The 17,053-nt window shown below is 39.4% G+C and overlaps 1 protein-coding gene across 4 annotated transcripts in view; it reads left to right on the top strand.

Moving 5' to 3' along the window:
• The window catches only part of trappc9 (trafficking protein particle complex subunit 9), a 233,446-nt gene that overhangs the window by 60,972 nt on the left and 155,421 nt on the right, over nt 1-17,053 (top strand). For all 4 annotated transcript variants that reach the window (XM_040021480.1, XM_040021482.1, XM_040021483.1 and 1 more), the window contains 2 exons: nt 1,144-1,307; nt 15,320-15,472. In XM_040021480.1, coding sequence (XP_039877414.1) covers nt 1,144-1,307; nt 15,320-15,472 — 317 coding nt within the window. The remainder of the gene's footprint in view (nt 1-1,143; nt 1,308-15,319; nt 15,473-17,053) is intronic.

The following is a 17,053-nucleotide window of genomic DNA, read 5'->3' on the forward strand; positions in this document are numbered from 1 at the left end:
AATATTTGGCTCTAGTGTGTGGTGTTCTCACAGGATGCACAGGTAGACCTTGAGTTTTGACTTCAAAGCTCAGAGAGTCTCTACAGGGTGCCTCACAGACTTTTTTTGCCTACAGCACTAAACGGCAGTATCTAAGGCTCCACTTTTCACATTTATACCATTTGAATTCTAAACATTAACTCAAAATTTGTAGTTTTAATATTTTAGAACATTGAAATTCTAGTTTGGAGACTGAATCTTTTGCTGGCATGCCCCATGTCATTAAAAATAATATTTCTGAGTCCAAATGTGGCAGGAGTGGGTTAGTGTTGTTGCCTGCAAGAAGGTCCTGAGTTCAGTTCCCACCATCTGGCCTCAGGGTCTTTCTGTGTGGGGTTTGCATGTTCTCCCCAGGTGCTTTGGCCTCCTCCCACTACAGGCATGTATTTAGTGGGGTTAGGTGATAATTCTAAATTGCCCACAGGTATGAATGCGACTGCAAATAGTTGTCTGTCCCTGTGTTAGCCAGGGTGTACCCCTCCTGCCCTAAGGCAGCTGGAATAGGCTCCAGCCCCCCCCCGTGACCCTGAATTGGATAAGCAGAAGAGAATGGATGGATGCTCATTCAGTGCAAATGAATGCTGAAGCATCACTGAAAAGGCTCCAAGTTAATCTTACAGCTTCAATAAAATGATCGGTGTGGTTGTTCTCAGACATGCTACAATAAAGTTTAAAGTTCAGGCTTCCATGAAAATGAAGATTTATGAGGTTTAGAAAGGTCAGATGTTGGCTGTAAGTTAGCTAGTTAATTTGACATCTAAAGATCATATACCATTTCCAGCAAGATAGAGCACTGCTTTAACTTTGGTTGTAAATTAAGATGTAAAGCTAAATAGCAGCAGTGTTTGAAAGCTTAGTGAAATAGGACTAGTTGAAATAATTATCTATGTCGTGGCTAGCTGCTAGGCTAACATAATATATGAGGAGACACACACACCTTCACCTATCCTGAGAAGCAGCACCTTAAACTCTCTTTTGAATAAAATGGGGGGTGGCTCAAGACTTCTACATACCACATGATGCATATATGATTGTATTTCAAGGCTATTCACCTAATCTGTGATTAGTTATAATGGCCATGTGTTTCTCTGAACCTACCTACAGGTCAGCCTACACACCTCACCCCATGTCCAAAGAAGAGCTGTCTAGCTCCGTGTCTGTCCAGCTGTTCAACGGAGAGACGCAGCAGTTGACCATCACCTTAGAGAACATTGGATCTGAGGACATAGAGACTTTGGAGCTCACTTCTAAGATTGTCAGCACCAAAGGTAAGCACCCTCAGCAAGATGAGCCAAGTCTGTTTATTATACCTTTTTGTTCAATTTTCTAGCTCTCGATTTAGATTTACAACCGAAATTGTGAAAGTTCAAAACACAGTAGGATTGCAGAAGAAAATGTGGATTGGAAAAAAAAATGTGCTAAAACAATCAGAGTGCCTTGAGTGTCTTATCTGTGTTGTAGTTGCAATAGGCTTTGATGGACTTTACTGCCCACTTAATTTTTGCTCCAGCCTCTTGCAGCCCGCTTGTCCACAGTGCTGCAGGGGTCGCTACCTTGTTGTATGTGCATGGGGACCTTTCATGCTCTTGTGGCTTTCCAGTCTGTGTTCTGTCTCTTTGTTCAACACCTGCTCAGGCCGTCTGATCTCTGCAGTCCCCCTCACTCTGTTTCTCTGTCACTCGCTGGCTTTTGTTCTCCTTTAATTGTCTGTGTGGAAAAAGGAGGCAATTTATTTATTCTTTTGAAAAACAAAGTTATCTGGCACTTCAGTGTTGAAGTAACTTTTATTTTACTTAACTGTCGATGGTATATTTTAGTATCTGTGCAGCTGCAAATGTAAAGTCTCCTGCTGTTACTTTTTTGTTTAAATCAGAGTGGAACCAGCTGTCATTAACTCTACAATGGGTGTCCTTTAAACAGCTTTGCTTTAACATTGTCAAGCTTTTGCTTTAGTAAGTCACCTGTTAAGGTGCCTGGGTCGTCGACCCAGTGTTTCGTGTTTTTGGTTCTTTGATTTTGTTTGTTTCTTTATATTCTAGCTTTCTTTGTCTTACGGGTTATTGGATTATTTTAATTGTAGGTTCTCTGTGTGGGTTTTGTTTGTTTGTCTTCTGGTTTTCTGTCTGTGATCCATAGTTGCTGTCTCCCATGTCTGCTGTATCCCCATGTCAAGTCTGTCTCTGTGTTATGTTTCCTGTTTTACTTTGAAGCTCCATGTCTTATGTTAATGTGTCTGGTTTTGCTTCCTTTGTCTCGTTAGTAGGGCTGGGTATCGTCACTGATTTCTAGAATCGATTCGATTCCGATTCACAAGGTCCTGAATCGATTCGATCCACGATTCAATTCGATTTGAATCTGGGAAATTTTGCCTCAGACAGTCAGAAATATTATAATTCAGATCAATACATTTACATATTTTTGTATCTATAAAAAGGAAGCTGACACTTTCCAGACTTTATCAAAGGTGTGAGCATCACAGCAGATGCTTTTGTGTCAAAGTAGCTGAAGATAAAACACAGAAAAACATGAAGGTGATTTTCCTGGCCTAGAATTTATAAAAATATTCTGCAGTAGATCACAAACAAAAGAAAACCATTAATCAACTCAAGAACATTACCTCTGAAGTTACAGCGGTTTTATTAGAGACACGGCTAAGCGTTTTGCATTTTGCATAATTTTAAAAAGTTTAAATTTGTTCAGTATTGAACGGCAGAAATTAGGTTTTCTTTTCGGAAGTAAGTAAAAGGAAAAAAAAAACCATCGGCCGACAGCGCTGTAAATAACTGTAGTCTTGTGCGTAACAAGCAAGCGAATAATGCAGAAAACAGATTTCGGGGATAGACGGGAAACTGTTCTTGAAGTATACAGAGAGAGAGAGAGAGAGAGAGAGAGAGGGAGAGAGAGAGAGAGAGAGGGAATTCATGACGATGTTTATGTGAAGCGTAGTTTGGATCTTCTTTTGCTGCTGGTTCGGTCAATATTGTTTGGAGAGAGATAAAACTAACAGATTTAGAATCAGCGCAAAAAGGGCGTAAACACAAAGCGCGGACCCGCCGAAACATCAGAATCAGCGAGCTGTTGGTTTTCAGCCCCGACCGTGTCCGTGCCGTCGGGTGAGAAAGGCGACATCTCACTGATTCTGATCTGCTGGTCCGCGCTTTGTGTTTACGTCTTTGTGCAGAAGCCGTGTACCTGCTCTCATTTAAAAGCGAGTCATCAGTGATTTTTGTTATTCTTTCAGCAAGAAAGAATATATGCTAGCTGTTAAAGTTGGATAAACCCGTAGTAAACAAAATGTGAAAATAAATCAAAACATGTTTAGTATTTTAGATTCTTCAAAATAGCCACCCTTTGAGATTTCCTTTGTTGCACACTATTGGTATTCTCTTAATGAGCTTCATGAGGTAGTCACCTGAAATGGTTTTCCAACAGTCTTGGAGTTCCCACAGATGTTGAGCACTTGTTGATCACCTCCTCCATGCACGGCGGGGACCATGCACGCAGTCTCCTCTGAACAGTTGTAGAGATGTGTCTGAACTGGAACTCTGTGTGGCATCTATTTGGGCTCTGATCCGAGGTGCTGTTTATGTGAGATTTCCTTGACCTTCAGTGCTTAAAGTCGTTTCTCTTTACTTAGCTGATTGGTTTTTGCCATAATATGAATTCTAACAGATGTTAAATAGGGCTGCCAGCTGTGTATCAACCTGACTTCTGCACAACACACCTGATGGTCCCAAACCCATTTATAAAGCAATAAATTGCACAAAGCAAAGGGTGGCTACTTTGAGGAATCTAAAATGCAAGACATATTTAGAGTTATTCATCAAATTTTTTCTTTGCTACATAATTCCAGAGATTTTGCTTTATGTTATCCGATGTCTTCAGTATATAGCTACAATGTAGAAAGTAGCAAAAATAAAGAAAAAACATTAAATGAGAAGGTCCAAACTTTTGACTGGTAATGTGTATATACATATACTGTGTGTGTGTGCGTGTTTGTTTTAAGCTATACAAGTTCAAAATCTGACTCAAAATTCCATCTCCAGGTGACAGTGTTGGGAAGGTTTTCTCTGTAGTAAACAAAACATGAAAGCCAGTGTGTGTCCTGAGAATTTGGTGGTGCAGTGGCTACCACTGTTCAGGTCCGCTGGTTGGCTGGGTCCTTTCTGTGGCTTTTGGTGCGTCCTCCCACAATACAAAGGCAGGCTTTTTTTTTTTTGTTAACTGGTGATTCTAAATGTGGCACATTGGTTTAGAAAACACCTTGGTACGTAGTGAAATGCTTATCACATATTATTGTAAAGTAACTGCCATTAAGTCTAAATACTGGCAAATTTTTATTGGACAAAACGTAAAAATAATGATGCCGGTTATTGTGGGTTATTTCCAAGTGCTTCGTTTTCTGACACTGAACCACTGCATTAGCATTAATAGCTGGAAGCATTCCAGTTTATGAGAAACCAGTGTCACTTGACCATATTTAAAATCATTATTGATTTCTTTACTCGGAGCTGTCTCCATTGGTAAAATGCTACTCCAGTTATTCTTGCTGTAAACTATTTTAATTTATAACGAGTACCCTAAATTATTCAACACTACCAAGAGCAAAACTTATCATAGCTTTTAAAATATTGCTTCTATTACTTGCTCCTGTGTCGCTATGTAAATTCAATTTTACATTTTTCTTTTTTCAGATGCAGACAGAAGTCTGTTGACATTTTCACTTGTTAATTCTGACAAAAACACCTTTCTTCCCCACATACTAAAGTAGATCCTGCCAAGAAAATACCTTTGTATATCCTCAGTTTAGCCTCAGAAATACAGACATTTAAAATGAAGGAAAGATTTCTTGAAGCTTTTTTTTTTTTTTTATTTATTTATTTTTTTAAAACACTCTGACTCCCTGTGGTATCAGTGGGAGTTTAATCACGCAGCGATGAGTGAAGGAGGAGAAGCTGGGAGCAGTTTCCTTTTATCTGAAACTGATCTGACTTTTCTGAAATGGCTTCAAAATTCTGTGATGACAGGCTCCATGCCTCCTCTGCCCAAGGGTTAACACTCATGAGGTCAGTCTAGTCTGACTTTTCTTGGTCTTTCACATATGTTGAAGACTCTATTGTGTAGAGATGGCACAAGCCTTTGGTGTCCAGTCCTGATGTAGAATTTATAACTCAGCGACAGCAGGATGAGAGAGGTGCTGCGCTTTACTCTTGCCTTCTATACAAAAGCGCTGCCCAGTTTTTGATTTAAGATAGATAGTAATTTGCTGGTCAATGGTAAATGGTACAAGACTTACAAGATTTGCACACAGTAATCCACTGATGTCTACCTCTTAGAAGCTTGTTGCATCTCACACATCCAAGCTCCGTGCTGGCTGGACTCCAAGGAACAACGTAGTCTCTCTAGTTAACAAAGCATTCTCTTTGAAATAAAACTGTGGTACCGTTTTGTTTGTTTTATGCTGCAAATATAGCGTTGCCTCCCAGGGAATGTTATTTTCAGAGTTGGATGAAGAAGTGATAAATATTCTGGGTCCAAATTTGAAACATCCAGCGCCTCAATAATATCAAAGACACAGATGAAATATCATTACTCTACCCAAGGATTTGAGCAGTATCATTAAATCCGACAACCAGTCTTTTTTTTTTTTTTTTTGTTTTAATATGCTGAGTGTTATTATCTTATACAATTCTTCAGAGCTACAGTGTTTAAGACCTTATGTGAAAAAGGTCCAACTATAAAAAAGGTTTTTGTTTTAAGTATTTAAACTTCTTAATTGTCCAAAGAAGATACAGCAGAAAGCTCTTCTCTTCTCCTCCTTTGTTGTTCAAATTCCTTGTGAATGAAATCTTCTGTTCTTCTTTTGTTTTTAAGTCTTTGCTGTTTTATCTTTATCCAGCCCTTTCAAGTCCTTCCTCTTCTTTGAATGCTTATCTTCTCCAATTTCAGTTCTGCTTATTCCTCTGATTCAAACTGATTCTCTTTTTCGTTTCCTTTAAATTTTTGTCTGCTAAGGACCAGTATTCGTAGTCAGACCAACAACAGTAGCACTTATCCATTGAGCCCCCCTGAAAGTGTAGTTATGGTATAACTTATTTAGTGCTTTTAGGTCATCATTAGTCACAAGTGCCTTTTTCCTGTCTTATTTTTTTCTTTGCCTGTTTTATTCTCTGATTCTCAACAATAGGACTTATAAATCTTTCTGACATATCAGTATCCCCAATTTTTAGAGTCAATATCAGTGAACCATCAAATGCATGAAAATGCACATGAAAGCAGGGCTTTTTTTGTTACCATCTGGAAATAAAAGTTTCTTTCTAGGCGTCCTTTTTAAATGCATTAAAGATATGGTCACTTTAATTCACAGATATGGTCGCTTTGTTTAATACTGGCTGTGATCAACACATTACTCTTAACGCTGGAAATAGGGCTGTGCATCAAATCTCACACTCTGTACATTAAAAGGCAAGCTACCATCCAATTTCCGCTGCCTACCGTGGTCCAGGTCACAGGGGCAGCAGTCTAACCAGAGATGCCCAGACCTCCCTCTCTGCAGTTATCTCCACCTCTTCTCGGTGGACACTGAGGCATTCCTAAGCGACCTCACGGACATGTCTTCAGCATGTCCTGGGTCTGCTCTGGTCCCACGGGCTAAGACTGTTAGATACGCCTCACCTATGAGGCGCCCAGGAGGCATCATCGTCTGATTCCTGAACTGCCTCTACTTTAGTCTTGAACTGGGTCTCAAACTTGAAGATTTTTCACCACAGCTGCTTGTTATTCTGCTGCCAACCACTCCAGTGCAAGCCGTAGGTGATGGCTTGGTAGACTAACAGAACCACGTCATCTGCAAGAAGCAGAGACAAAATCCTGAGTCCACCGTACTTGACGATCTCCACGTGGCTCGAACACTTGAGCAACACTTGAACAGATGATAAAGAACTGGTGAAGTCCAACACTCTCCAGGAATGAGTTTAACTTGTTTTGAGAAATGTGAACCAAGTATTTTGGATGCATTCCAGCACATTCTCCAAGTCCACAAAATACCAACATACTGGTTGGGCAAACTTCCACACACCTCAAGCCATCATGCTCCGTGGAGTAGACAGCAGTGGACCCAAATGCAGACAAACGAAACATGGAAATGGAACTTGATTTTAACAAAAAGTGTGCCTTTTATTCGGGCCAAAAACACAACGTTAACCAAACATGAAATCCAACTAAATGAGAAACTAATCACAAAAACCTAAACTGGGAAAACTAATAATATGCCCCATCACACCTTCAGATCGCCAAAGGCATTGAAGTGACCCAGTAGAACAGTGGAGTTCCTAGGTGCACATAATATTACATTGTTGTTTGACTTCTCCTGGTTAGACATTTCTTTCATGCTAACTTTCCAGCTAACTTTTGTATGTTCTGCTTTGTAACATCTACTGTACGCAACAAGTTCCAGGTAATATACATCATAATTGCGTGATGCATGAGTAAGCACATGCCAAAGCCCTCTCATTCTTTGATCTAATTGTGACACAATGACCACAATCCAGATTGCATTCCTATTTCCATGGGTGCAGTGTTGCAGGCTTTGTTACAGTACAAAGAAAGAAACCCTGTAACCAATAAAGTATCACATCTGAGCTGTGAGACCTTTGAAGGCCATTTTAATGTCAGATCGGCTTCCGTCTGGAGTGTGTCACAGAACATCTTTAAAAAAAAAAATTCAATTTAGGTTTTGCTTTGCTCCTCAAGGCTGTCTGTGATGATACTGCCTGTTGAAACGGTTTAAATGGTCTTATTGAATAATGCACTCAGGATGCACTGTTACTAGGAACAATTTTTGAATAGAAGTTACAAACAGGAAACATTTTTACAGTAGTAGTAGTTTAATTTGGATATTTGTCCAGTGTTCTGCTTTAGGTCTGTGGTAGTTGGTGCATTTGAAGTGAGTACTACTGAGTCTAGAAGCACTATTGAGTTTTTATGGATTTTCTTTCTACCAATCTACACAGTATTATAGTATTGTATTGGTTGTTCTTAGAGCTGCAGTAGCTGAGAAGGGAGAGAGCTGGTACAAAAATGACTCAAATGCATGAATTCATTTGATCTGTTTTGGTCAAATTGTAATAAACTTCTGTTTGTTCAGATAAGTTTCATCTTTTGTTTTAACGAGTGTTTTCTGAAGCCTATCGTGGCTAAGAGTGAGTTGAGACTGTCTAAAGTCCAAGTGAAATTAAACATTTGCTATGCTCATTCATCTTTGGAGTAATAATAAAATACCGAATACTGTTTTTGTACAGCCGTGAACTCTTGTATAAACCAGATGCATCAGCATTGTGCCATAGGCAGGAGGTCACGCTGACAAGCAGCCTGTCAGCTGCGGTCAATCAACCACAGACACTGAAAGGAAAAGAAACTGTGCACTAAGCAACAAGAGGATTTGGGCAGAGCAACAAAGAGATGTCGTCTTTGTGTCTCAAGTTTGTCAGAGTCGCTGAATCTAATCTGTTTTGGAACATACAGTAGATGCCTTGATAAATAATGTATTCCTACATTCTTAGAAAATAAAGTACATTACGTTACAAATTTAGCCTTTAAAAAAGGTCCAAACTTGAGATCAAGGATTTTATATATTTTTATTACGAGTCATACATACACTTGTAAAATGGACTGGTGTTTCAATAGCACTGCTCTAGTGTTAAAAACGGCTCAAAGCTGTATCTGTTTTTACATCTGAACCTGCAAATGCAGCCAACTTAGGCAGTGCTGATTCCTGCATTACTTATGTGCTTCTCATTTAACCCAAACAAATAAGGAAACGGGAAGGCTTTAAAAACGAATTATCAAATTTAATTTTTTAAACATTTTGTGAAATTTAAATTCTCGCCTCATATTGCATCTTTAAATCTTGAATAAGTTGCGTAAAAATTAGTAGATATATACATTTATCTATCTATAGCCAAAAAAGGTACACTTGGTCATCTTAAGGTGTAATAATTAACTCAAGTGGCACATTTGTGTAGATTGTAGGGACAGAAGCTCTGAATTAAGATGTTGAGTTTATATTTGCGGGTAATGTTACATTTGGAATGCTGTACTTGTAGGTAGTTGTTCAAATTTTATTCTAGATGTAGATGATTTTCATGTATTGGAGTAGAGAGAATTCATATATTGAATAACAATCTCCCGCTGTTATTTGATGGAGCCTTTTTGTTAAAGCTTTCTAGTCAGAAAATGACTGTTAGGCCAAAACAAACATGCTGCCTCAGAGGAAGAACAGCCTGGTGGGCTGCATGATACAACCTTACCCCCTAATTGGATTGCAGTGCAGTTGATCATCCACTTCTTTTCTGTGTAACTTCATCTTCTTTGTTGCTGTCACTTGTGAAACCCCTGCAGCTTCAAGTAGTGTGGCTTAAATAAGGCAAGCCCTAGAAGAAATAACCACATTTTAGCGACTATGTATTTTTAGTCTGGTTGGGTAAGATTTCTACTAATGTCCCACTATTTAATAATGAGGAATTGTACACTTCAACTTGTATTATTTAACAGTTTAGCAGTCAACTCAGATGTTTTCACATGTAATTTATTTGCATCCTTGTTTTTAAATGTGCAGTGTGTAAAATCTCAGATGGTAGAATCCAGAGAAATCTCTGCATACAAATTTAATGTGACGATGGACTGTAAAGGACAGGGAACTGGTCTCCCTTATTCCCCAGTCACTGTAAGTGGTTTAACCCTTTAGTCTTCTAGTCAGGGATCCTTAAGCAACGTGCAGAACTCCAGATTGCCCCGATGCATATGTTGCAGAAAAAGTAAGAGTAATAAGCTGTGAGAATGTTTGCTGAGTAAAAGCTGGAAAAGAGGTATGAAGAATATGTTCCTTTAGCATCCTCTTCGGTATCACCGCAAAGTCCAAAATCTAGCTTCTGTGAAGGTCCTGTTGCTGTGAAAAATAGAATATACAGGTTCGGGGATAGCTTATCCTGACATCCAGGCAGGGGGAGGCCTTGCTTATATGTGCAAGACACTCAGAAACCACATAGAAGTAATATACTAGCATAGATGCTGCTGGTCTGGTCCCTGAACCTTTCAGGAGCTGAAATTCTTTCCTAAACTGGGAAAATTTTGGCTGTTAAAACTACAACTTTTGATCCTCTCAGTTCCCAAACACTTACTGTGTGGATTGTAAAAAGAAGAGATGATGCAACACATGCTGCTTTCTCAGAGAAAGACTTTACGTACAGATAGTTCAGCAAAAAACTTGCACATTTCATTTATTGTACATGTTATCATTGAGTAATTCTAAGAAACAAGGACGCTCAGGTGACAGACAATGTAGAAGAGAGGGGCAGAGTCCAAATTGGCTTTCTTCTTTTTTTTTTCTGCGATGCAGTGAAGAGATGATGCTTTTGCAGTGTGTATAACTGACACTGCAGCCTTATCCCATCTTCTTTTATACCAAAATACTGTTTTGTTTTATATATTTTGTTATCTAGGCTTTCAGAAAGCTTCAGCTATAGTTTCTGTAGAGTTACGCAACAGTTTTCAAAAAAATTGTTTTGTTTTTCCCCCCATCAGCCGATTAAAACAAATTGGTTTACCCCCAGATTTACAAACCTTAGGCTCTGGAACAGAAAATCTCCTCTGTGATTCCTAAACATGGTCTGGAGACTAAAGCAGGAACAATGGATATCATAATGCAGAGAATGTCTTCAAGAAAGTCAAGCGCTCACTTTAAACATAAACTTGTCATAAACAGAAAATACTCTTGAAGCATCAAAACATTTTTTGAGCATCTTTATTTTACCTTGTTCTCTTGGAGTGCCGGGACCCTTTTTGATAACTATTGTAAACAGATCATTTCTTCATACTGCTGCTGTCTATGTTAGAGGCGATCACCTTATAAAAAGGGTTTGGGTTACTTTAAAATGTGCATGTCAGGGTTGGGTAGAGGTGCCTTTCATATCAGATCATAGCAAAACATTTTGATTGTGACAAAACGTAACTCTAAATAACTGACCACTTTGATAATTGTACCCTCTCCGTGTGTCTGTGTAAGGAAAACAGGTGCAGATGGAAATATATGCAAGAAACAAGTGTATAGTTTTATACATGTCTGCAAAACAGCATGGTATCTGTACACCGATCAGGCATAAAACTACGAACACATGCCTAATATTGTGTTGTTCCTGCTTTTGCTGCCAAAACAGGAAAAGTGAGATCAACTTTTTCAGCACTTACAGTAGCTCATCTGTTAGATCGGACCATACAGACCAGCCTTCAATACCCACATGCATCAGTGAGCCTTTGCCACTTACGACTCTGTCACTGGTTCATTACTGGTCCTTTCTTATAACACCTAGTGACCACAGCAAACCAAAACCACCCTACGAGAGCTGCTGTGAACCAGTCTTCTAGCAACACAACTTGGGCTTTTTCAAACTTAGGTCAAATCCTTACGCTTCTAACACATAAACTTTGATGATAAAATACACTCGTATAAGGATTGTGATTTACCTCTTATTAGAAAAGAACATCTTTAGTTAGTATGTTCTTCAAATCCATTTGAAAAACAAAACAACCATCAAGTAAGCATCAGTACCGCCAACCGGTGCTGCTAATGATGTTAATGTTAACTGTTTTTTTTTTTCTTTACATTTCAAACACAGTTTTTGCAGTAATGGGTATAAAACCTCAAAGATGATCAATGATTTACAGCACTCATGTTAAAGCTGTGTGTTAGTTTTAGATGAGTTGAAGCAGACATCTTAAAAAGATTTGGCTGGTAAAAATTTCACAAAACATTCTTCCGCTTGACTTAAAGTTGGTGTAAATTCGGATTGAGCTGGAGTAAAAATGGAGCAATAAACACCAAAACATGTCGTTTTGGTGGCGGATGGAAGCATTCAATGTGTTGTTTTTTTTTTTTTTCCTGGATTGAACAGACAGCATCATTCATCACAATCATGAAAGTAAATGCCATGTTTTCACCATCTTTATCATTCATTTAAGGTTACGTTGTGTCTCTTAACATAATTTTCTTTGAGCTTTTTCTTCTTCAGCGACTTAACGAGGCCCACCTGGAAGAATTAATGGCACCAGCTGTTCAGCGGAAAATGTGTTGATTTGCATGTTTTCTTTGCTAATTTTTTTTGTGCTACATTTAGATGGAAAACTAATCACTACTTTAACATTGCACACTAAGATTGAGTGAGAATGTGTCAGGTGCACAAATTCTCATTGCATATTTTGTGTCTGGCCTCCTGTGGAGTTGAGTGTCGTCAGGTTTCATGCATTGATAAACTTGTGGTACTTCATATTTTTCTCCCTAGGCGTTGTTCAGTCATACATATACTCAGCATTATGATATCACGCCTGGGCTGCATGTCTGATTCAGTCTGGGGACAGAGGCTGTGGTAGTGTAGCACCATGTGGACAAAACTAGTCTTTCCTGATCATCGTGTTACTTGTTCCCACCTGTGCCTCCTTTGTCATAAACTGGTAGTGGCTTTAGACAGGTCACAGCTGAGAGAGCCTCTCTCTCCATTCTCTCTGGGAGCTGAATGAATAAAAGATGAGCACAGTCACAATAGGAAGACATCTGTGGCAAAACAAACAAAACATTACTCTTTCTGCCGCAGCGCGCACACAGCCATCTTGGAATATGAGACCGCGCCATTTTCCCAGAAATAAATATATATTCATACGACTGTATAGATAACAAAGGTAGCAATTTATTGTATTAGTTTTAAATAAGCATAGACATAAACTGAATCGTTTCTTAATAGCAGAAAATAAACTGGTGTCAGACCTTTCGTTCATCACTGTAACTTCATTGCTGCGCTTTAGATATAAACCTCGCTTCAGTCGTCTTTCAGAAACACTTCTGTACAAATTCATGTCTCAGGAGGATGAAATACTTTTGTCTGCACAGCCCGTAACATGAAAGGTAAACGGGATTATTAATGCTCCAGTGACTGTGTTACCAGGAGCAGACTGTCGGCTGCCTCTGCGTTTCTTTGTCATTTGACTCCATCAGGATGACTCCCTTCGGAGTACTAGGGGCACCTAACACATGTTCTGGTTTTGATGGGGCCAGTGCAGCTAATCACAGTCACTCAAGACAATGCTTGCAATTTCACAAGAATTATTATTATTATTATTATTATTTTTAAAACAGAAGCTGCGTCAAACTATACAGAGCATATAAGGAGGACAGGAAACAGCTGTCATTTTCCTACTTTCTGCTGTAGTCACATTAGCAAACACAGTGGTTGGAGACCAGTGCACGAACAAAATGTTTGTGGTGGTCTGTCAATGACTTGCACAATGGTTGCTTTTAAGCCAAGGATCTTTCACATTCAGTTGGTATTTTCAAATAAACATAATAAGATGGAGTTAATCTGCTCTTTGTGGTTGAATGAGGTCAAGTTAGCAATTTCATGCAAACTGTTTGTGATGATACGGTGATTAACTGTGATGAATTGGAGAAAGTTGAAAATCTGTTGCCGTCTACTTACATTCGGTGTCCAGTCAGAACCTCACAGATGTGAAATTCCTCGACTCACTTTCATATTTGAATACGACTAGAATACAGTCAGTTATCAACTGGTTGAGTTGTAAAGAGACACAGGCTCATCGGCGTAGACTGACTCAGACTGACCGCAATGTGTTGTGTAAATTGGAAAGCAATTACATGAAAACCTCTGGGCAACCTCTGGGCAGCCTGAGAGGGCTTGCAGGCAGAGTTGGGCCGCAATTGTTTGAAGACAGGTTGCCTCCCATCACCTTGTAATCAAAGTTAGTTACTGCAACAACTATAATTCTTGACACTTGTTGCTTTAGCTCTCAAAAATGTACATTTACACAGAGAAGGGTGAACGCAGGTGATCAAATCTGATTAAACAGGACTGCGTTTTGTCCTGTGAGGTTATTTAAGTGTATTGGTGATGGTTCATTAAAAAAAAGATCTGGTCATCAACAAAGGAGAGCTCCATAGCAGAATCAGCCAGAACAGTGGCTCAGAGAAACACAGCTCTTGAATCTACAGACAGACTTGATCATGAGAAATGTGTCTGACTACTGATTTTATTAAGCTAGAGATTTGTAATCTTAATTTGAAATGATTGGTTTTTCAGAAGAATTATGCAAATTGAGCATTAGCTTGATGTTTGTTTTAAAATTGAAAATGATATTCATAAATCTCTTTAAAATTCGAATGTAGAGCGCATCTTTAACCCAACACAGCTGAGCAATACAACTTTCACAGTGGTGTTATTGATTACATGGCTTTTAAAATTAGCTCTGCTTTGCACTGGTGGCCTGTACTCTCGCCCTATTGCAGCTCAGACAGGCCTCATTTCTGCTGCTATTCTTGTGACTTGTAATCAAAGAGTGTGATGACATCATCCACAATCATAGCTGTTTACCTGTAGAAATGTGAGGCCTGATGTTGCATATTTAAATAAATAGCTTCCCCCTTTCCCCTTTCATTTACTTCATCTCATTGCCCCCCTCTCCTTTAATTCACTGCAAAAAGCTCTGAGTTTATGAATATTTAAAGGGGAGTGTTATTCACAAAATCTTTATTTAATGCTGCCTCTGTTCACATCCTCTTAGAGGGTTTTTACATGCTTTGCTTATGAATCAAGCAGGGAATTGTAAACCGTTGTTCTTGCAGCGAGCTTGCATATCACTTTATTCTGTGAGTGCGTGTTAAACCCAGCCTGCTTGCTGTTCCTCCAATACCTCAGAGCAGGAGAGGCTCACCTGCACAGACAGAACACATGCTTTTATTCAGGTGATGTATCATTCATTTGGCACTTCTGTCTGAAGTGGATGCAGCTGAGCCATTTTTCGCAGGTAGCAGGGGTTTGTGGCATAAATTAGAGCATCAGGTATAGTGACGGGCACCGAGAGACTGGTGGGTAAAAGATCCATCGGCGGCTTTGTTGCTCTTGAAAGCTTACTGCAGAAGAAATGTGATAGTAACACCTTGTATGGTGCAGCCTGAGGCAGGTAAATCAGATGCCCCTCAGATGCTGTTTCTTTCCATTTTCTTGAACAAAACACACACACACACCAACAAGTGCTCTGGTAAGCACACATTTGCGCAAGCTGCATTCAAATGGCTCCATGCGCGTCTCTGTTTACTTTGACCAAATACTTTTGCATCCACGTCTTGCCACCTTGTATCCCAATGGGAAATTCCTTGGCATTTGTTTTCCGATATTTCTTTGTTTCACCGATCCTTTATGTTTGTTTTGTGTGTTTGCAGAAAAAGTGTTTGGGGAATTTCTGAGCTGGGAGTTAGATGAGGCATTGTCTCACCTGCCTCTAAAGCCGGGCCAGTCTGTGACACTGACTGTCAACATCAAAGTCAAGCTCGACTTCTCTGGCCAGGAAAACCTGCTGCAGGACCTCAACGATGGTGAGCCCTCTCATAATTCAGCACTAAAGATGAAAAATGCAGTTGACTGTTTCCTGTTTACTATAAGGTTACAATCTATAGGTGTAAATAATCATCAAGGTTTACAGGTTAGTACTTATTTATCAATATTTAGGTACTACAACATTAGAGATTTTAACATTTCAACCTTCTGATCAAACTTGAACGTGCTGCTGTTGTTGTTTAGCGCAACATCCGCTGGTTTTCTGTTTCTGGCGCAAAGTGGGAGATAAACAAGAGGGACGATCAGCTGATCATTGATCAGTTTCATGACTGAAGTAGCAACAGGAGAGGGAGAGAGAATGAGGAGAGAAGAGGCAGCAAAGACACAGAATAACTCCAGCTTTGTGTCTTTTTTATTCTCGCTGAATTCCGGGACGAATCGCGTTCCTTTTCCCCTCAATACGGATGTATTGTAATTGGTCCAGCCCAGAGTTGATTATTACCAGTTGGCTAATCCACCACCTTTCATTGTTTATACCATTACAAAAACAAACAAACAACCATAAAAATGAAAAATCACCACTGGCCCGCCGGGTAAATGCCCAATGGCCAGTCCAGGTATTCGGTCAGCTGGTGGGTAACAGGCATCTCCGAAAACGTTAGAGCACTTATGCAAATATGTGATGTCTTGATGAATCGAGCAGATATTAGAAGTTTACACAGCACCATTCTCGCATGAAAATATCTTAAAAGTTTATTTTGTGACCCAGAAAGAGTAATATTTCAAACTCCGCCACTCTTTGTTCCTCCGCCACTGCCTCGTTTGAGTTTTGGACGAAATGGATTCTGGGATATTGCATTTCGTCATTTCGAGCTGATTGGAGACGAAAACAGCCAATCAGATTTTTTTTGCATCCAAGTCTGTGATTGGCTGGTTTTGTGGCACAAATATAACGGTGTACAGAACGAGTTGAGCGCGCACGGGCTGAAATGTTGAGAGCACGAGCGACACATTGCGAGCGAGCGCAAGTGCAAAAACTGAGCGAGAGGGGCTGCTATTGTGTGTGTGGATAATAGCAAACACTGAAATACATTTTTTGCACGCAGCAATGAATTTTGTTCACTCAAATTCAGCTTTTCTTCGCTCAAAATAAATTTCTCCTCAAAATGCAACACTTGCACCTGCAAATTTTTTTTACGTGCGCTCAGAATAGTGGCACAAAAATAACGCCATATTCAGGCTGCTAACAACAGGCCAAACCATGGTCTCACACTCCCACCTACTGGTACAAAAATGGAGCGTCCGCTACAAATATCCCAGGGTAGTTACCAAGTTTCCTGTTAAAATTACTGTAGTTATTTAGGGCACTCCCAAATGGAAATATCACTTACATTGAAAGTAGAATTACTTAAATTAATTCACATAACAGTGATCACATATTAGTGGGTATCACACACTAGTGTGGCAGCACTAGTGTATCTTTAACTTTATCATTAAAAATGATCCAAAATGCTGCGGAGCTGTTGGGCTATTTAAAAAAAAAAAACAAAAACCAGAACCCCGGCCCAAAAACTGCACAGTTAGTGGTAATTAGTGGTTCTTATTTTGTGCTTTTCTAC

Source organism: Simochromis diagramma, unplaced genomic scaffold (assembly GCF_900408965.1).
Source record: "Simochromis diagramma unplaced genomic scaffold, fSimDia1.1 OVJJ01000753.1, whole genome shotgun sequence".
In the NCBI taxonomy this organism is placed as follows: Eukaryota; Metazoa; Chordata; class Actinopteri; order Cichliformes; family Cichlidae; genus Simochromis; species Simochromis diagramma.